This window comes from Ambystoma mexicanum, chromosome 14, assembly GCF_040938575.1.
Source record: "Ambystoma mexicanum isolate Mex_15411 chromosome 14, UKY_AmexF1_1, whole genome shotgun sequence".
Taxonomy (NCBI): domain Eukaryota; kingdom Metazoa; phylum Chordata; class Amphibia; order Caudata; family Ambystomatidae; genus Ambystoma; species Ambystoma mexicanum.
Window position 1 is genome coordinate 128,360,411 of NC_090940.1, and position 21,562 is coordinate 128,381,972.

General features: G+C 44.5%; 1 protein-coding gene across 38 annotated transcripts in view; it reads left to right on the forward strand.

Annotated features, from left to right (window-relative positions):
- Positions 1–21,562, forward strand: part of GPHN (gephyrin) — a 2,801,546-nt gene that overhangs the window by 1,454,871 nt on the left and 1,325,113 nt on the right. For all 38 annotated transcript variants that reach the window (XM_069638674.1, XM_069638676.1, XM_069638677.1 and 35 more), the window contains one exon: positions 13,185–13,319. In XM_069638674.1, the coding sequence (XP_069494775.1) occupies positions 13,185–13,319 (135 nt within the window). The remainder of the gene's footprint in view (positions 1–13,184; positions 13,320–21,562) is intronic.

Consider the following 21,562-nt stretch of genomic DNA (forward strand, 5'->3'; position numbering starts at 1 on the left):
TCTCCACAAACTAACTCGGTTACATTGCATATCTCGCTCTGATAACAAATTATGGTATGAATTGTTTGCCACACCCAAAATCTCAATAAGAATAGCTACTATGCAGTTTCTAAAATCAATATTGCATGCAGATGACTCCTCAATTAGCCTCCTATGTTGATTCATTGTAATAGTGAGATTAGTGATATTCCAAACTGAATTATTTTGGTGTGTGGTTTTTCGAAGTCTGAGTTAGTTAATCACTACCTCTATGAATGTAATCATTGATGAGTGTAACTCGGGTTCTTTCCTTGAATTATGTAAATAATATAAATTGCAATGTAAATAATGTGATTTGCACTTAGTAATTATGTCTCTTCCTTCTGAGAATTATGAAAATACTGAAATCCTTATGTGCATATTTTAACTAATAATGATTGAGAATGGAATCTATGTATTTTAATGAATCATTTATGTAAAAAATTTGTTTTGAAAGGTTAATTTAATTTAACCAACCAAAATAAAATAAAAAAATGTAAAAAAAATAAATAAAGAGAAACTGTGTCATCTGAAGCAATTGTTGAAAGTACACATTTTGCCATCCTGTAAAGTAGTAAATACTTCCTTTCGCTAACCCCCAAACATGGAATGTGAAAGAGACGTTTCCATTATCCTTAACAGAACCTTGTTTAAACAGAATACTTTCAACATGTTGCCTCAGACAGTTCAGGCAAGGAATCCAACCCCATGACACATAGATTGTTTTGTTGGAATTACATATTTGGATTGTACACACTTTTTGTTGAATTTGGAGCAAAGCCATTTACCTTGCATCTTTTGATTGTATATGCTAGTGTGAGGGTCAGATATGTTTTGGACACAAGGTCAGCTTGTCATAACAGGTTTCCTGGGACAGTGCTTGTCCATCTTGCCTTGCTCAGTGAGTACACAATCCAAAGGGAAGCTTGGAATGAAACCTTGACGGGCAGTTATTGCCTCCATTCTAAGCTTACAGTGAGAAGAACGAAACAGATGCATGAAATCCAGGCTTCTTAGGTGCTTAGCTTTGAATTCTACACTTTCTGATTGTCAAAAGAGAAGAAACCCTGCTCTGATTATTTAGTGAAGTTTAAGTGCTGCAGGCAGAGCACCTCCCTTTAGAGTACTTCAAATATGGGAGAGGTCCATGTACTCTTACTAGTCTTTCTGATTGCTTTTACTTTTTGTAGTACTTTTGAACTGAAGTGATGCTTTTCACCCCATTGTTATAGGGTACAAGTGTTTTCAAAGTTTGTACAAGGATCCACTGATTTACCCATAGACAGCTGTGGCAGCGATTGTCCTATCAGATAATTTTGATCAGTTTTCCCTGTGCTATGGTAGTTACAGTATACACCCACTACTTTCTCTGTAGGGCCAATGACCTTTGTGTGTTTGGGGAAAATATCAGGAGAGACCCAGTAATCACATAGGCAGAGGCACTCCCTATTTCTCCTCTGTCTGTTGCCATTGCCCCAGATATCCTACAGCATAAAACAATGATTAGGGATCATGTTACATTTTGTCACGCTCGATGTGTGGATTTTGATAATTGACCATTTGTACTACACAAATAGTTTCCCATTGTTGTATTAAGAAGCACAAAATATGGTCCGGGATCGGACGAACGCCTATAGGTACTACAGAAATCTAATATAAACAATAGGGAAACACAGAACAAACTAGTGTCATGGATGTTATAACTTAAAACAGGGTTCTCCGGGTGCTCCCTGCACTGTATGGTGATGAGATCTTTGACATTCTTGAACCTATTCTTATAAGTTTGCTTCTTTCCAGAGATTCCCTATACGACCGCCCAAAGTCTAAAGGTGATGGGCAGTGCAAAGTTCATTCACATCTGTTCTTTGGAAGTCCCTTTGTCTCTAGGCTATATATAACAAAGTGTTCTCAAAGTTTGGTCAACAAAAGTGTTCATAATCCTATTCTCTCAAAGTCCATCCCTACTCTAGAAAACAAACGTACATCAGATGCTTATCTAGATAGTCACTTCTTGGAGTTACTCAAGGTTCTGCCTCCTACAGGATCTTTGATCAGCATAGATTATTTAGGCCTCTTTACAGCCTCTTGTTCCTTTAACACATTCATTTTATTAGGTCTCTCAGCAACCTCTAGTTCTCTCATATTTACCATAGGTCTCTCCATGACACTTGGTTATCCAACTTCTCTTAGGTCAATCCAAGACCTCTTGTTCTCTCAGCACAACACTATTGACAGTAATGGGTATTCCCTCCTATACCCACATCCAGAGTCGTTTTTTAGACAGAGGATATCTCACCCTCTTGCCAGCGGTTGTTTTTATCAGACTTCAAGGAAGTACCCTACCTTCAACCCTCCCTTCTGGTATCAGTGTTGGTGGGTAGGATCGATCCCAAGGTCCTCCTTCCAAAACACCACTAGTTATTTGCCAGGGCAACTGCTGCATAGCAGATAATACGTGAACTACTTCGTCCCATGTAGTTGTCTCGCCATGCATCCATGGAGTGGATTAAAGCATGTTTGCTTCCTCCCAGTCTTTGCACGTCACTGGCATTTTCCAACCTAGTTTGTAGTGTCCATTACTTCTCCATTTACACTGAGAAGACAAGCAGAGTCTGTGGATATTGCGCTGGGAAATCTATTTTTGCAAAACAGTCTATTAATGCTAAGGTATGTTGTTTCACCTTTCTGAAAGACGAGATAAAACATAAATCTGCAGTGATGCAGAGGAAATCGTTTCCATCAACGGGAGCCAAGAAGTGACAACAGGCTATCCTTTCTGGTCTTTTAAAAAATGGGGGTGCTGAGGGGCAGGGTGCGGTTAGCAAACTACAGTTCCCTGAAAATAGTGACCTAGCTGTTTGTAGAGTTGGGACCTATTGCCTTGGTACTGGGGACCAGCATATGTACACACTTAAATACTTGACTTTATATTTTTGATGAATAGTGTGACAAATCCAGAGATGTTGCTACTTTTCCCTGAGGGGGAGACCTTTCCCATGAGGCCAGACAGGGGAGGCCGCTACCAGGGGGGGGGGGTATAGAAGGATCTCATGGGTGTGGGGGACTCCCCGTCAGGGAGAAGGACGACCGTCTAGGGTACAGCCCTTATGAGAACATCACACCCGTACTTACTATATCCCTCTTCCTCTGCTAACCTCTTTGTTTGTAAACAGAAGACCTATATACTGTTGTAAGGCACAGTGCTTTGAGGTTCTGGAAAGTACTTGGACGAAGAAGAACAGGAACCTAAGTAATCCAAGTAATGGGACAAGTTGACCCTGCAGAACAAAGTTAAAACATATGAAAGAGAAAAGGGACTTAAACAATGGGCCCAGACACTGCTGGCAACATTGTTTAAAAAGCGACAATGGACTAAACATTGTGTCGACGGGCAGCCGCAGTGGACGGAAGAAGTGCTGCGCACCAAGCACAGGAGATTCAGTCCTGCTTTGCTGACCCGTAGGGCGACCACTTCAAGGATGCTGGGAGTCCACCACGTCTGATGATCGAGAGGTCTACAGGAGCACTGCTGCACAGCAGTTTCGAGAGAAAGAAGGAAAGCAGAACACAGCCGGGAACATTGTTTCAGAGCGGCAGGGAATGCGAGAGACTGGAAAAGCCGTACAGAATGCCCGCCATCCCAGGAAGCCCCGGTGACGTGCCAAAAACCTTAACAAGTTAAATGGTGGCACAGGAGTACCGGAGGGGACGCAGTGTGATTTACCAAGAGGGTGCATGCAGTTATCCCTAGGCCCCTTTGTAACCATAACGCTTGGGTGGCACAGCAGGGGCAGAGAGCCTACAAACCTTCTCCTCCTCATTGCAGTGGTGGAACAAAGCCTGTTGATCACCAGAAAAGGATAGGGGAACTTAAGTGCCATAAAGAGGACTTGAGAGGGAGAATGCCTCACAACAGTAACAGGGATACACCCACTAAACAAGATACAAGTCATCTTCCTCGTGGTATTGCTTGGCAGGGAAGTGAACTAAGTGGGCCAGCACAAAGAAGAAGAGAAACCAGGGTCTTTGACCCAAAGCAAGAGAGCGATGTGAGCCATCGTCCGCGTGGCAGTACTTAGCAGGGAAGTGGACCAGGCCAAAAAAGAAGACAAGCCAGGATTAGGGACCCTCCTTACTCAGATTGGGTGTTGTAGGTGTGAAGCCTAAGGAGAATGAAGACTAGGCAAAGGTAGCCATTCCCTCTTGTAGTAAGGAACTGGTAATAGGATACCAGGAGAAGGGAGTCATTCTACTGTTAACCCGGACCAGGAGGAAGTTCCACAAGGTATGGGGAAGGGAGCCATTCCCCCGGGCTATATGTCAGGAGAAGGGAGACATTTTCCTGGCCCCAAGAAAGTATTGTATGGAACTTTGCTATCAGGTGAAGGGCTCTGTTCCCCCTGAAAACGTGTGGGACACGAGACTTTTCTAAAATTTGGGAACTGTTTCAACTAACCAGGAACCATACCCAGGAGAATGGAGTCATCATGACAGACACCTTATCTTTAGTTGAAGCATGGAGCCCGCCACCCCTTTTTAGGAATAGGGCCCCTCCTTATCTTTGCTCATTGGTTTCTTTGCATGTTCCTTCTCGATCCCTGCTGTGATTGCTCCATTCAATGTGAACACAAGCTTTACATATGACTGTGATTGTAGCATGCCGCCGTTATAGAGAGACGGCAGATCTGTGTGTGAAAAGGGTAGTTTTTTGCCTATAAACCAGCCCAGGGGGAAAGCAAAGGCAGCAATTGGCCTAAGGACCAGCTGATGACAAGGGTTAATCAAGATTAAAGGGGGGAGATAAAAAGGGGCTGAAAGGACGACCTGGTGTGGGTTGTTCAGGTGAAGTCGAGGGCAGAGAAGGCAGACCAAGCAGAGAAAGGTCAGTGTAGATGAGCACGTAGAGGGGGATTGCTGTAAGGGTGTGCAAGTTGTGAGATACTGGTACTTGTGGGTCAGTGCATGTAAGGTGAGAATGTGAGAGTAGGGGCGTGAGTGAGTTCTATGGGGAAGATGACTGGATGAGTGGAAGGAGGGTGACTGGCAGAAGGTGTGGGTGGAATGTAATGGAGGGGAGAGTGGTAGTAAGTGAAGGACCAGTGGAGGGAGAGGAAGAGATGGGAGGATAGAACATCAGGGTGAGGAATAGAAGAGTGCAAGAAGAAGACTGACTGAGAACTGGGTGACTGGAAGGCACCTCTTCTTGATAATGTTCCTATTGGGGGGCCCCGGTTTAGATCCACCTAGATTGATCCTAGAGGAAATGATGGAAGGCGGTTGCCTTCCCCACTAGTAGCAAGTCAACCTATTAGATAATAGGGGTTACCGAAGTCTAGTGACGGTCCTGGGAATTAGGAATACCTGGCAAGGGAGGTAAACACCAACCGCAGACGAGAGAGAGAGAGAGAGAGATGCAGCCTTTTGTGAGCCCCTTTGCAACCATTGAAATAAAACCCCTTGAACTTGGTGCTCTTAAGTCCATCTGTGACACCAACCATCTATACCTTCTAGAGTGAAAACTCAAGACAAGAACCAGGTGTCATGGGGCCATTAATTGTGAACCTTCCTATGGCTGTGTATGCCAAGTGATGGCCTAGTCAAGCTAGACAGGGGAATAGTTCAGGGACACCACCTTCAACATCCCCTTTTAGCTAAAACAACTCTGGCATTAGGGGATATAGACACAAGGAAGAACGCCAATGGCAGAGCTTTAAAATGTACCAAACATGGAAGAGCACTGTATAACATAAATGACAAGGATTACAATGACACAGATCATACAGGATCCTCTGGAAACTCCCGTTAAATGAAGTACAGAAACTTCTTAAACAAACTGTTTTTAAACTCTTCCTGAGGTTTTTTGAGGTGGCTGAGGTTATAATAAAACAGGATGGATAACAGTTTCTGCAAAAAGTGGAAATATTGATGAATAGATGTAAGGCCTTTGATTTTATGTTTACACTTAGAGCAGCACACAAAGCCCTGAGGCATCTAGGCGCTTGTTACATTACAAGTGCAGTAGTACAGTCCCAAGTGTGTAAGACCGAACATGAAGGTTACAACGTGAAGGGTAGCTGAATAATGTACATTCTAGCAAAGCCTCACCTCATGGAGGGGGATGGGCTACATCACATATGCTAATATGGGTAGGTAAAATGCAACCTTGTATGGGTGCAGAGTCTGGCAAAGTCTCACCTTGTGGTGCAGAAGGCTACATCAGGTATGCAAATACAGGTAGGTAAAAGGCTCCAGTCATGCAGAGCTTTTCAACAACATAATGGAGGAGATGCCACAACCCTTCCCCCCCGTGCCCGTACCACACACAGCAATTCAACCATCTCCTCCAGTGTTCCAGTGTCTATGGCAACTCTGCTTATTACAGGGCCCATTATTACAAATGATCAGTTCTACAGCATAAACATTAAGACCTTGTTTGCCTCCCTTTGTGGCTTTACTGTCTCCTCTGACTATTTGTCACCCACTTGGCCCCCTTAAGAGTAAACCTCTCCTTTGTGGATCAGCCAGATGATTTGGGTGCTGACCCCACTATCCCTAATTACGGACACAGGTGATAGGGATCAGGAAGGTACCTCTTTGGTATCAATGCCTTCTTAGAACGTCTCTTCATGATCATGGAGTTCTTGGGGCTAGAGGTTCCAGAACCGCACTGATGGATACAGGGGTGTTAGAGGTGGTCCAGACCACAAAGCAAGGCAAAAGGGGCATCCATTTACAAGGAGGCTAGGATAGTTATGGCCTCAACTCATATGGTAGCGCCTACTAACAAGTGGCTATATGCAAAGTTTAGTATCTTGCCTGATGTAAGGGTGTGAAAGGAGGAGACTGACCCACAAATGGAATTATTTTGAATATAGACTTTTATTGGTTAAAATAATAGAGAAAACTCGCACTTTCCCTATGTTCTACGAGGGGTTTCCACCGAAAACACTAAGGAGTCTGTCAGGATGTCCAGGAAAATAAAAATCAACTGTCCTGTTCCAGAAACCTATTTCCTTCCCTTACACTTATAACTAAAGGGTTGGTGAGTCTTCTTAGTGCAGAAGCATGGCTCCTTTCTTCTGGAGAGCGGACTGTGGTTCCAGCAAAACAAGGGACTGTTCCCAGAGGGAATGACTCCCTTCCCCAGGTCATAATCGTTTTCCAAGGTGAAAACAAAGTTCCAAGCATAAAGTCTTAAAGAGGGCTACCAGTTCTTGGTTCAACTCAACGTTCAAAGTTCCAAACATCAGCGTTCCTTCTTGACCTAGATTACTGGTTTTACTGTTGGATCCCTGGAGAGTGTCTCCCCTCTCCAGGTGTTCTGATTTTAACCAAGGGGTATGCTCTCTAACATGTTCAAACTTTTTTCTGTGTGGTGTCTATTGCACACCACCAGATGTGATTTCTTTTCAGCACCAAGGGGTATGCCCTTCTTCCCCTGGCTCTTTTCAGGCTTCTCACATTGCCAGAGGAAATATGTCCCTTTCCTCCTGGCTTTTCTCTAGCTTCTCACAACACCAGGGAGAATGACTCCATTCCCCTGGTTTTTCTAAGGTTTCTCACAATGCCTGAGGAAAAGACACCCATTCTCCTGGCTTCTCTCCAGCTTCTCGCTCCACCAGGGGGAATGACTCATTTACCCTGGTCTTTCGCAGGTTTTCCACCTGATTGTATAGCAGACCTGGTGCACTATCCTGCCAGGTACTGCTGTTGTCCATATAACTGTTTCTGCAGATCGTATAGCAGACCTCTTTCACTACCCTGCCAGGTACTGCTCATGTTCATTCAACTGTTGTATTTCCTTTTCTGTAGTTGGGAATTTGTGATGAATCCAACAGACTCCACACTAATTCCATGCCTAAAGTCTCCTCCCGGGTGGCCAGGGAAAGGCAGACGCTTTCTGATCCTGACCTTGGGGGTCGTGTTGTGCAGGAGGATCACCTGGGAGCAGAAAAGGCCCAGGGGAATGAGAGGACTCTGTGGGATGAGACGTGGTATTTGTCTTCCTCTAGCGAGGATGGCTCAGCAATACCAAAGTATGTAATGGCTTGCTGTAACAGCCATCTTTTTGTTCCACAAGATACACATGCAAATAGGGGTGAAAACAATCACAAACTCGTAGGTCTTGAAAGCAATAAAATCACTCCAAAATCCTGGAGACTGGTAAAGCTAAAAACCTCCCTATCGCCTAAAGGCACAGTGAAAGGAAAGATGTAAATAATAACGGCCTAAAAGAACTGCCATCCTCTTTTCAATCAAGTCTGGTGACTAATTTTTATCATGTTCCTTTAAAGAATGTTATAAAGAACAGACTTGGGTTCAAAAGTAAAAATCAAACCCGAAACATAACTTTGCCATTAGGGACTTTAAATCCCATAATTCCCTAAGTACATGGATGAAAAGAGCGTTAAAAAGGTACAATGTTGCAGCAGTGGTCAGCTCGTTAATTCATATGAGCCGCACCTGAGGGAGACTGGGAGGCTTAAAAGGCACCCTCAGGTACAGGCCATTAGTGAAGAGGAGAAGAGCAGATAATGCAAGACGCAGAAGCAGCATGACTCATGCAGGCAGGCCAGGCAGAAGCTGGAAGCAAGAAGACGCCTGTACCATTGTTTGGCAGATATCAGCTGCCGGTCCTGATAGGGTCTATATCTCCCGAAACCTGAAGCGCAGAGGCTGCGCAGAAGGAGGTGAAAGCGAGGGAAGCTTTCCTTCCCAGCAGGCTGTCTCTGGTGGCTGGCGTGCACCCAAGCGCATTGAGGCTGTCTCCGGTGGCTGGCGTGCACCAGAGGTCCTCGGGAGCAAGAGGAGCTCCTATTTCAGGTGGTGCAAGCAGCGGCAGACTAAGACTAGCAGCTTGCCAGGTCACGACGGGCTACCGAAGCAGAAGTCCTGCGTTTGGTGAGGGGAATGGAAGCGCATGCCTTACCCGGCGAGTTCACAAGCTGGTAGTGACCCGATAGCCGTCCGTACGCATTCGCACGTTCAAGAGAAGCGCTCAGCAAGAAACAACACTTGCGTATGAGTGAAAGTAGTTCTGAAGGCAATTTTGAATACCAAACTAATGTAAAAAGCCAAAGCCTTATGTAACAAAGTCAAATGACTAACTGTAAAAGTGTAAGTCTAAGGAAAACCCAGCAACCTGTGGGGGCAACATTAAGAATGAATACCTACAAGCATTGCCCAAGCCAAGAGAGACTAAAATCAAGGCAAACACAAATCCATCAGATATTGCCAATGGCAGAAGGGGGCTAATGAAAGGTCCATAAATTGTGAAACGTGTTGCCTATACTTTGTACAAAGTATGGAAAAGCTGGTATAAACTCATATTGTCAAGGGAGAAGCAGAATAATACCCTAGCCTTGTCAGCATTTGGTAACTTGTGAAGTGGGAACCAAGAGTGGCAAAAAAGGGTGCCCTTCTGGAAAAGGATATCCAGAAGGAGAGGAACATTGTTTATAGAAGAGTTTTAACCCCTTAACTGGCAAGCCCCCCGCCCCCCGTGCCAAGTCCTTTTTTGGTGATTTCGGTCGGTCGCCATTCAATCCCTTGTAACTTTTTTGTTACATGGGATATCTTGGCCAAATTCTGCCACTTTTCTTCCCACATGTATGCGGTCATAACGCCACCAAGGAATCCTAGAGAACATTTTGGGTCTTTCAGAAAATGGCAATAAAATGATGTACAAAGAAGCCTGTGGTTTTTTTCCTTGTAAGAGCTAGGAACAAATGTTTTCTGTGCTGAATTCGCCATTTTCCAGGCTTTCAAGAAAAGGTTGAGTGGAAACCAAAAAAAAAAACATATATTTATATGGTTACCATCTGTTTTGTGAGAGGTAGGCGATTTTGCCTTTTTTTCCCAATAGGATATGTGTGGAAGGAATGGAAGAGGAAGTAGGAAAGCTGAATGGGAAGACAGAAAGGCATACATTTCTGAAAAGTAGGGAAAATTCCAAGTTTAGGAAGGGGTTGATTTGCGCAGGTCAGGCAACAACTATGTAGGGATATGATATGGCATTTATAACGCACCTATATACAAGGGAACATTTCCATAGTTTGGGGAAAATGACAGATAAAAAAGGTATGTGGTGGACATGGTTGGCCCGTTAAGGCAATGTCTTCTGTGAATTTTGAGAAAAGCAATACCCCGCTACATTCCCCTGACTCTTCCAGTTACAAAATCACACATTTTTTGTAATGTTTCACAAAACAAGCAATACCACAAGCCAAAAACGGAGCCATGGTAAACAAATGCGGTGAGGAATGGCAAGCATACATTTTTTTGAAAGAGCACAGGCAGACCTTTTGAAGGGTAGGTGACTTGTGCAGGTTACAAAAGTGTGTAGTGCCTGTAGTGCATCCGATGGTGGAGCCAAAGGACACAATTTTCCAGGCTTCTTGGAAGTAAGAAGCTGTTGATCCTGCAGAAGAGTTAACCCGAACTCAAATAGATGCGCTGTAGTTTGCCATAAGATGTTCTGGACAACTCTGGATTGAATCCGCAGACGAACTGCCGTAAGATTATTTTCATGTAAGAATTCCACCTGTGTTATGTCAGACGAGCATAGGTCTACTGGTACTATTGAGATCATAAACTGGAAACGAATCAGTCTGGTATTGTGAGGATGAAGAGATAGCTTCATTCTTCTAAAAGACTCATTTTGATTGCAAATTGTGATTGCACGAGGCGTTGGCCAGGTCCTGATGGAGGAACTGGTCTCCCATTCTCAAGTTGGGGGGCACTGGCAAATTTGCTGATTTAGAACGAGGACAGCGTTGTGGGGTGGGGGGGTGTTGTCTAAATTGTTCTATTCTTATTGATTTCTGAAGATTTGTGTGCAGAGAAGAAAAGGGGCCATGTTGAGCAAGCATGTTGGCGAGCTCAGAGTGCCTCTGCTGGACTGTAAGGAAGTCTCATGTACGAGGATCCAGCAGCTCAGTGTGGTAATTAGCTTGTTCTTCAAACGAGGACATGGTTGAAGAAGTTTGCGGGTTATCTGGTTTCTTGTTCTGATGTTCCACTTCATGCACTAAGGCATCAAGAGGCTCATAGCAGAGTTCATCAGAAGTGGCAGCAATGAAAGGTGAAGTTTCGGAAATAGGCATTGGAGGTCTTTTGACTCATGCCAGCGCTGCATATTTATTAGTAATGCCATTAGTAGCTAGATGTCTGTTTGTTAGGCATTGTGAGAGACCAAATGAATTTACGGAAGCCTCATTGGGAGGAAGTCAAGAGGGCTTTCATGTTTTTAATTTTTTTTGGCGTCCAAGTTCGGCCAAGTAAATATGGTAAATGTCGGCTTAGGAAGTGGGGAGCGGATGTAACATTCATGGTGGATTTAGCAAGCAGATTATGAGAAAAAAGGCGGCTTACATCAATTCTGGCAAGCAAGAATTACCACTCAAACGCTGTTCATACAGGATCATCAAAAGAGTGGTTTGGTTGTCGATATCAAGTTTTTCAAACAACTTGGTCAGCGACACAAGAGCAGTGTTCATCGCCATGATCAATATTTCTATTAGATGTATGGAGAAAGCTTCAGAAGGGATAGGTTTCTGTGGTGTTGGGTTGGCAAAGGAAATGGAAAGATCTGATGAGGAGCTTGAGGTAGAATTCAGAAACATAATGGGTGATTGAGGTTATTGGGTTGAGGGCAAAGCATTTCAATAGGAGACATATGATGGGGTGTTGTGATTTGGACTGGGAACTGAAGTAACCACCTCGCTTGCTCCAGCGGTTACAGGACATATGACATCAGAAAGAGAAAGTGCACTGCTGACCGCAGCGTCATTTGGCAGGATAGGGCCAGGAAAGGGATTGTTATGTACTTGAGCTGAGACCACAATATTAAGTAGTGAGATAACCGCTAAGGAATCTTGCGGTTCTGTTGGGGGAATTTCTAAAGTTTGAGTTGCACTCAGGTCAGAGACACAGCGAATGCTTGCTGCAGGCGAATTCTAGCCGGCAGCTAGAATTGAATGGGGAAGGGTTGAAAGATCAATTAGCAGCATTTGTTTGAATAGAGCTCAACGCTGCATTAGCAGCATGAGTCTGGAAAACCGCTTCAGCTGGGGCCTTCAGGGCACGCTCTGGATTGCAAAACGCTCTGTCGGTGGTAAGAGGCTGGGATTGAAGCTGTGAGGGCGCAGCATTCACGTGAGATGAGCTTGCAGGGTTAACTACTCGTACCGGCGTGCGTTTGCTGGGCTGAAGTAGTTTATTAAGTTCGCTTTTAGCAGGCATGGCTGTTTTAAGAGTATCATTTTCCTCCATGAAAAGCTGCCTGTGAGAGCACCACCACCGAGCTAGTAGTTACAGAAACCAAAGTTACAGAGGAATAAAGAAATATAGAAAGGCTCCCTGTTGCCTCCCCACAAGAGCGCCCTTCCCCGCGTGGCAATATATAAATATACAATGTATGAACTGGGTTTATGGTTCAGTGGATTAAGCTACCAGGCCATATTATAGAAATAGACACGTTGTCATAAATGGTTTACCCCACCAGTTCTAGGGCATGCAACGCTGTTTGTATTCTTTTTTTGCAGAGTAAAAAAATGTTTGATTATATACCAGAATAATAAATGTGCAATTCATATGGCATTGTGAAAACCTTAAAACATATATTTGGCGGTGGGTAGGGCATCTTGACAGAAGCGCACCCCACAAGTGGAAATCATTCAAGTGTTTTCTGCATTTTGCTGCTATCCTTCCATTATCATCCTTTTCTCATTTGCTCCCTTCCCTTTATAGGGGGAGAAAGATTGAGATTTGCATTAATAATTGAACTTGACAGTTCAATTAAAATGGCATTCAGTGTTATTTAGGTCAGGCCTAATGTGAGTAATAAGCATGTTATTTACTTCATCCCTCTAGCTTCCGACCATTGGAGGTTTTGGAGTGTGGGCACCAACCTTTGACACTATAGCCAAAGCATGTAGCAGAATAATATCCTGCAATTCGAAGACTGTCAGCGGCAAAGCTGCTTGTGCTCTTCCAAGCCAGTGTCCTTCAAAGCCATCATCGCCGAGCCAAGGCAGCCAGTCATGAGGAGGGGGATGGGGGGAGGGGGAACGCGAGTGTTAATGAATACATAGGTGCGCGCATTTTCTGTCTGTTACCCTGTGGTTGTCAGTCTGCTAATAGTGATTGTCCTCTTTCTCTTGCAGATCCCAGATTCCATCATTTCCCGCGGAGTTCAGGTGTTACCGCGAGACACGGCATCCCTCAGCACTACCCCATCCGAGTCACCACGGGCACAGGCCACCTCTCGCCTCTCCACCGCCTCATGCCCGACGCCAAAAGTGAGTAGCTTCTTTCTGGCTTCACTCCCCATGACATGCAATCATGCAATGACTGATGGGTCATTCCCCGCGACTGCTGGAGGTTGCCTCTTGCATGTTCATTTCCCTCCCCAGCATGATAAATGGGTGGACGATTGCGAAGTGGAGTCGCATAAAAAAATGCACACATTACCTTTTTGAACTGATAGTATTACATCAAAGCTCTTGTGTAAAAACTGCTGTCCCTGCACTGTGGTCTCGTTGCAGCCCATTATCTGCTGTCAGGGAGTCTCATTACGATGGTCGGGCCCTGTCCCCTATCGTCTCGCATTGTGTCAATCAGCACAGAGTGTGTGTTAACTCCTTTGAGTTTTCCAAGCAGGAAGAAAGAACATGCCAGGTCACAGAGGACACTGCCTGAGGGATAGAAAGAACTGTATGAAGACATTCCTGCAGGGGTTTCAAAGCGTTGTCTGGATTGTGACGCTACCCAGCCTGAAAAAAATCCATTTGGTCAAAAAAAAAGTGTCCACTTCCTGAATTTGTACTCTGACCTTCTAAAGTGCTGGCGTGATGCATAGAAAGTTTCAATGGCAACACTTTGGGGTTGTATTTTGTGTTGTTCCCTGGAGATGCCTATTGCACATGACCCTGACAGGCCAAAGAGCCACTACGCCGTGCAGGCCCTCTGTATTGTTATCGTAGGTGATGTGCTATTGAGACCAGCTCAGCAGTGCCTGTTAGACCAGTGAAAGTCAATGCAATCTTAGCAGTGCCACCAAACCATATGTTTGAGAGTTAAACTGAGTCGGGACAGGAGCATGTACTGTTGGTATGTTTCACTGTTCGGTTCCGGTTCCTGTATGACTCCTTCCCATGGGACTTCATGTGTCCAGTGCTGGACTTCACTTCAAAACACACTGCTTGGCAGCGGAAAACTATTCAACACAAGACCGAGAATGCAATGAGCTATTTGGGTAAAGCCTGATAATGAAAACATGGTGCTCCATGACGTGGTGTCTCTGCGTACCCCCAAATCTTCAGGGGAACAAAGGGTTTTAAGGAAATAAGAGTGACTTTGCCGCTCACCCATATCTATGCTTATAGGCACCCTGTGGTGGTGCTTGTGGGCCATTTCCTTTCCATTACATTTTGACCTGAGAGAAATTAAATGGCCAAATGCCAGTCGGATGCAATTAAGAAAGAACTACCTTAGATAGGAAGGTCATGCAGTGTTTTATGAACATGCACAAATGTAGCACACATTTTGGTTTGCCAATATCTGTCATTATTAGAATTAAATTATCGAAATGTATTTCCAAACATGTATTTAAGACCCCATACAGAATGAGATCCAAACCAAAAGAGGGTGAACTGATATCATAACTTGCTAATGCCATTTGCTGCCAATATCGGGTACTACTGCTGCCCCTCCAAAGGCTTTGATACCTTAGACTGATGGCCATTCAACGTGAGAAAGCGGTCAGGCTGCAATCAGCAGGGTATCATTCTGGTGGCATCACTTATCCTACCCCAGAAACACCCTCTGCCCTCTCTTTCTCTTCGCTATGGCATAGATGGCACGGCGCTGTCATTCTGAATTTCCCTTCAATGGTTGGTGCAGTTCATTACAGCGATCTTGCTGAGTGGCGTGTGGCAGGTTTTTGTATGGCAATGTTTTGAAAATGTGTCAGTCTTCAAAAAGGAAAAAGTGCTATGGTGATTATGATTGGTCAAAGATGATCCTTGTCACCACCCTCAGTGCACGTGTTTCACAAATAATTGTTCACGCTATCTTGTTTCTCTCTTGCCGCAAATCTGAGGAACCCAGACTGATCCTCAGGAAAACCCTGTGCTGGCGAAATTGCCATATATATGAACTGCTGGTCTCTAGTAATGTGGAAAACAAAAGGGGGGGCTCCAACCACATATCAATTTGCTGACACTATTATCAAATTTTGAGTGTCTACTGTGCTGTGTCAGTTAACATTATGTATTAGTGCTTCAAAAGTAAGCTAAGTACCCCATAGTTGGGTTGTTTTACTCTGGGTTTCAATCCATGCACACACTTTGAGATATCAGTTTTCTGCTCAAAACAAAGCTGCTTTTATTTAGCAGATCCAGTCCTTTGGCTGTGCTTACACATATCATATTCAAGTTCCAACAAGTGGGTAGGGTATGGATATTGTAATGCTTATAACAGTACTTCAACACAGTGCAATGTTTAAATCAATGGTGTGTTAGTACTGTTCGTGAGGTAAATATTACATCATATTTAGACCTTTATGTATAAAGCAAGAGGCAGAATAAACAGTGCTGACACATAAAAAAAATGCAGACGTGCGAGAAGCACACACAATGGTACCATACATTTTCCCTTGTACTTATTCAGCACAGGGGTGTGTTCATACACTTTGTTTAAAGAGGAATAGAAGCTAGTCAGATGGTTCTAAGCTAACTGAAGAGCTGGGGCTATTTTGGTGACCAGTTCTGTGGTGGGTTAGCTATTCCCACACAGGAGCAAACCGTTGGTCTCTAGTAATGTATCATTGCTGTGTGGGATAGGGAGAGAATGGACGGTGGCACTGCTTCGTTTCCCATCATTCTTTGAGCGATTTATTGAAATCCAACATTGCATATACATTCATGTTTAGTGGAATCGGGCTCTGCTCTCTAGGTTGGATACATCTCTAGCAAGAAGCTTGACAAAATTGTCTGCTTTTTTCCAGTGATTGGTAAAGCGCCTCCTAAAAATGAAAAAGGGTGCAGAATCTTGGAAAGGTGCATGCGTGCAAGGGAAGTATACTGTAGCTGGAGAGTCAGTTAGGAGATGTACAGCTTATCAGCCCCGTTGGCCTTACATGGATGCTGCGGTTTATGGAAATGTCTTCAGCGGCATCTGTTGAACAGAAGTACTGCACATTGATTGCATAGATTGTTCTCTCTCCTAATGCTTAGGCCAGTGCAATCCTAACACACGAATTAACTGGCCTCTCAGAGTTTACGGGTGCAGACAATAGCTTCGTACCATTTGATTGTCATTCGAAATCTTGGTCATACTTCGGGGGCCGGATATTGCAATAATTGCACCTTTGTTCAAAGACCTGTTTGAAGTGAGAGTCCACGTTGAATGTTAAGTTGCCCTTGCACAACGCTTCCTGCGGACGCATCTTCCTCTTGGCAGAGATTTCCAAGGGCATGCAGAGGTTGTTGCGTGCGCACACCTGCAGCATTCACAGAGGTCGTCTTTAAGAAGGTAGAATCTTAATAAAGACCGTGTGAAGAATGGATCACCATCATCCAGACAACCTTTAAACACATACATTAGCCTTAGAAAGTTAATTTCCTTTTTGAAAACCTAGTGTCATTGACTGAATCCATTCATAGTAGTGTGCAGCAAGGCTTATTCACTGAGCAAATTAGTTACAGCGGTTTTGGCAATTTTAACTGCAAATTCTGACCATTTGCTCTATTGAGGTGATATTAAACGAGGTGGCAGGCCAACAAGGTCGGTAATGGCCTGCCACCCAAGTTAAGAGCCCGAGCGCAGCGAGGGTCCCTTAACTCGGGTGGCGATGCCGTTACCGGCAGGGTCGGCCTGCCGCTCAGTTTAATATCACCATTAGCACCCGTGTGTGTATATATATATATATATATATATATATATATACATACACAAAAAAGAAACATACCTTGCTTGGGGCGGCTAAGCACCGCGCAGTGCTGGTGTCTTGGAAGTCCAGTTTCACTGTTGATGGCTGTGACTTCATCAACATGAAAACAGACTTCAGAGCCAAGCAGGCGACATAAGTTTTTAAAAAATTGTATTTAAAAAAATTATACGCCATTAGTAACCGTGTAGGAAACTATCAGCATTTTCGGTTGATGCACAAATAGCAGGACAAACATTGATTTGCATAACATGGTTGGTCCTCTTCTGTACTGGGACAGACAGGGTAAAAAAATACATTGTATGGTGGTTGCATTTCATTTCAACAAGAGTTTCTGCTGCATAAGTAGAAAGCTTTGGGCCTGGGAGGCATTATAAAATTGGCACCAAAATTGTTTTTGCTTTCGGTAGAGGCAGATTACATGCACCTAAACCCTACCACCTGCTCCTAACCCTAGCATTTCCATTCTTTGTGCTGTTAATCTCTCAGTACATGTCCTGGCCTGTACTTTTTGGGGCTCCAGCAACATTTGCATTTAAGATAAAGAACCTTGAATGCATCTTGCAGGCAAATCTCTGCAGTAATTTGCAGATAAATGAAAAGGTAAAGTCTGTGCATGATCACTTTAGATTGCTGAAACCCCTGCTGCCTCTTGTTTCAGAGAAAGATCGACCTTTGATTGTTGGCGCATTAGTTAACTCTAGGCTAGACTATTGCAATGTGCTGTTAATTGGAAACCCAAAAGGCCAAATACAGCGTCTGCCTGCCACTCAAAATGCAGCCGTCAGGCTGATCCAAGTCCTCTGTTTCATCATTAAGTTCCTTCAAGGGACTGCCCCCTCATATCTTTCATCAAAGATCACTGTTTAACATGCTGACCGTTGTTTACGGTCATGAGGGTAACATTTGTTGGTAGTTCCACTGTCCAGTTCAGTGGCCTGGGGTGACGGACGCTTTCATGTGCAGGACATCATGCATGGAATTCCCTGCCATATGAAATGCAAAAAATTGAAACACACAGAGTTTAGAAAAAAATTGAAAACCTTCCTTTTTGTATAACTGTCTATGATAGCTCTGGCTTCTCGTCTCTTGCTACTGCACTATTATATCTTCTGCACCCAGATGCAATTCTTTTGCTTGGTTCCCCATGGTTATGCACGCTATACATCTAAAAATCAAATCAATCAAAATCAATGGGTCACCAAATCCAATCAGCCCTAAAATAGAGGTTGTGGTAGAGTTTTAGCTTCCTCAGGCATCTGTCATCTCAGTACAGCTTGGTCGTCTTCCACCGGCGGCTTATGTTCCTTAGCCGCCTCAAACAGCATTTCAAATTTAGAGTTGATAATTTTCAAGGACACCATAGGGTCGCATAAGAGGAAGTTACTCTTATCATGGCGCCCCCCTGTCCTCAAAAAGGGATGGTTGGTTGATATCTGGAAAATAGTAGAGGTGGGTGTGCAGGCCTTCCTTTATGTGTAGCTCGCCGCACTGGCATACTTTTCCATCACCGACTTCGAAAGGAGTGTTCTTGGGATTACATATTCTCATTGTATCTCTTCCTCGTCCGAGTCCTTTTCATTGAGGGGAGTCCTGAGACCGCAAAATAGGTGTGTTTCTGCCAGCTTTTTATCCCCTAGGAGTGTAAGGTAAGGCCTCTCCTCAGGAAAAGGAGCTCTCTGCATGAGATCTTCTGGCAACCTTGCTTTCAAAGGGGCACTCACGTAACAAAGCCCAGCCTCACACAAGGGCAGGGGTCTGCAACCTTTGGCCCTCCAGATGTTTTGGACTACAGCTCTCATAATCCCTTACTATTCAGTGATATAGCTATGGGTAATGGGATTTGTCGTCCAAAACATCTGGAGAGCCAAAGATTGTAGACCACTGCACTAGTGAGTTGCACTTCAAAAGGCCTTTGAAGATGCAAGGCATTTTGTTTGGTTGGAGTGAGAGTAGCCAGGGAGTGGAAGTGGACCTGAGAGAAGGTTTTTTTCTGTGGTGCTCTTTCCTTCCTGCCCTCTCCGTTTCCAGTAGAACAAGGGTGCCTGGGTATGTTGCAAGAAGGCAAGACTCAATTGTTACAGTGAGAGGGATTGGACATGTTACAGCAGGCTTGCTACAGTCCAATCTCCGGTCACCTGTTTCCTTTATAAAGCAGGTGCCACCCACTCCTTTTTTGATTCATTTTGGACTTTCGAGAAGACAAGGAATTTCACTAGACCTCTGTTGGGAGTGCAGTTCATTCCCAAAGTTCTACAACAGTGAGATGAAGATACAAGGCATCCAAGGCAGAGGAGAGCGCTGTTGCCTCACTATCCCCAAGGAACAGTGTTTGGACTAAGGTCTCTCGCTCTGCCAGCTGCACTGGAACCAGTCTCCTCACTGGAGGTGAAGGAAACTGCCACTGCAGGTCCCAGCCAAGGTACCTGGACTGGGAGTGCAGAACAAAAGCGCTTAACTTGTCCTTGGAGACACTGGCTTGGGCCTCTCAGCAACCCAGAAGTGAAGGAACAACTTGCCCTGATTATCACATTGAACCGCTTGTGAGCTACATGGTCCTCACCTGCCTGTCCCAAGCCTCTTGGTGCCATGTCCCATTGCTGCTTGGACCGCACCACGTGTTGGACCCAGTCGACTAGCTTGCCAGCCCAACACTGAATAACCGCCTCAGGAATCTCCTAGAAGCCTGGCTCAACGCTGTTGAGCCGCCAAAGACAAAAAGGCAATGTGAGGAGGCCCTGTCGCTGTGGTCCACTTTCTGGGACCATAGTCACATTAAGCCCCTCTTCATCACCTTTTCATGAACAGGCATGTCCTTTAAAGTGACATTGCTGCAATGCTTGCCTGAACACCAACGCTCACGTACCCCGAGTGCTATTCTCTACAGGTTCTGCATTTTCTGCATTCTCCTAAATGGGCTTGTTTTTGCTTGTTTTTTGTAGTTACTGATTTGCATTTTTTATTGTTTAATTAAAGGATATATATTTGTATAGAGACCTGATTAGTTTTTTATTTTATTTTGGAGTCTTTGTATTATTGCTAGTTGCTGTTGTGATCACTTCACACCCCTCCTACGAGTACAGCGTTGTGTCAACTCACAGTACAACAAAAGGCGAAGAAGGTATACTCGTTTGGCCGTGTCTGTTTTACCTTTTTGATTGGGATCCCTGCTGGTTTAGTAATAGTGTGGATCTAAGTAGGTGGTTTTCACCACTACTCATCCCTTTGTAGGTGTGGAGCCGTAGTCATTTCATCAAACCTATGCCTCAATATCTCTGAAGTGGATCTGCACTGTGTGAGACCGGTAACAAATTAGCCATACCGGGCCCAAGCTCATGGAACGTCCATGTGGGCAATAGGGGTCAGATGCTGTGCTGAACTGGCCGCTTCCACATTTGTGTCCTTCCACAATTCATTTTACACCGCAATACTCCATGTAGCAACGAAGAAATGATGGAGCACCTGGCTATTCCCTAATCTCTCCAGGTTACAACAGTCTTATATATACCGAAAAAATTATCAGGGCGGACCTGGATAGGAAGATACCCAATATTTAATGATTGTTAAATTAAACAAAAGTGTACATTAGGTACAAATCAACAGTTGGCACAGTTGAGTGAACAGACATTCCCAATAAAAAATACAACTGAAATACAAAGTACAAATTCATAAACATGCATAGCAAACATCGTATTGGTACAACCCATTACCCCTTTGACAGGGTATTTATATTGATATAAGTTGGAATCATACACTAAGTGCCCAGTGTTCACAATTGACACTGTGTGATGTAAAAAGTCAACACAACTGTGTTTCGTCCTTTCAGCAAATGTGGATGGCTGTGAATATAACGACAGCCTTCATCAGGACAGGGAATTGTGGTATAGGCTCTGGTAAGAGCTTCCTGTGGTGGTGATCATGCTAGACTGGATGTAGCTTGTAAAATCTGTGCTTTCAGGCACTGCGTGGAGCCTGGACTAATCTGGTCGAGACTGCAGGAGCCGGCCTGCCGTGATGATGCCACGAGAGAAAAAAGTGGAGTCTTCCTGGTGTACACTGATACCGGAAAGCAGCCGACACGCCTCCCGAGCACAGAGAAGCACCTTGCAGGCAAGTGGGAACCGTGATGGATGCAGAAGCCATAAAACAAGGTCAGCAAACCCGGGGAGAAGGAACGGGTCGCTGAAGAGCTGCTATATGCTTACCGCGGGAGACCCAAAGCATGCCACACAGCTGGCGAGTCCACAAACGGGATGCAGCGACACAGGTGCACTTCGGCAGATCTACCGAACGCAAATAGAAGGGAATGAAACATCTGAGAACGAATGAGAGACCATCTCTTAAAGAGAATCATTTTTGGGAGGCAAAGCCCGAGAGGTCAAGGGAGGTGATGAAAACCCCCTCACCTCATGAACTTTTCCAGAACCATATTAGTAGCAAGTCTAGGACTCGCACCTAAGGAAGGCAAAGCGTGGGAGAGGTCAAGCGGGGATAAGTAAACCATTCACCTCATGAACTGTTGTAAAACCATATCAGTTAAGAGTCCGATACTCGTACACAAGGGGATGAAAGCCTGGGAGGTGTTAAGGGGAG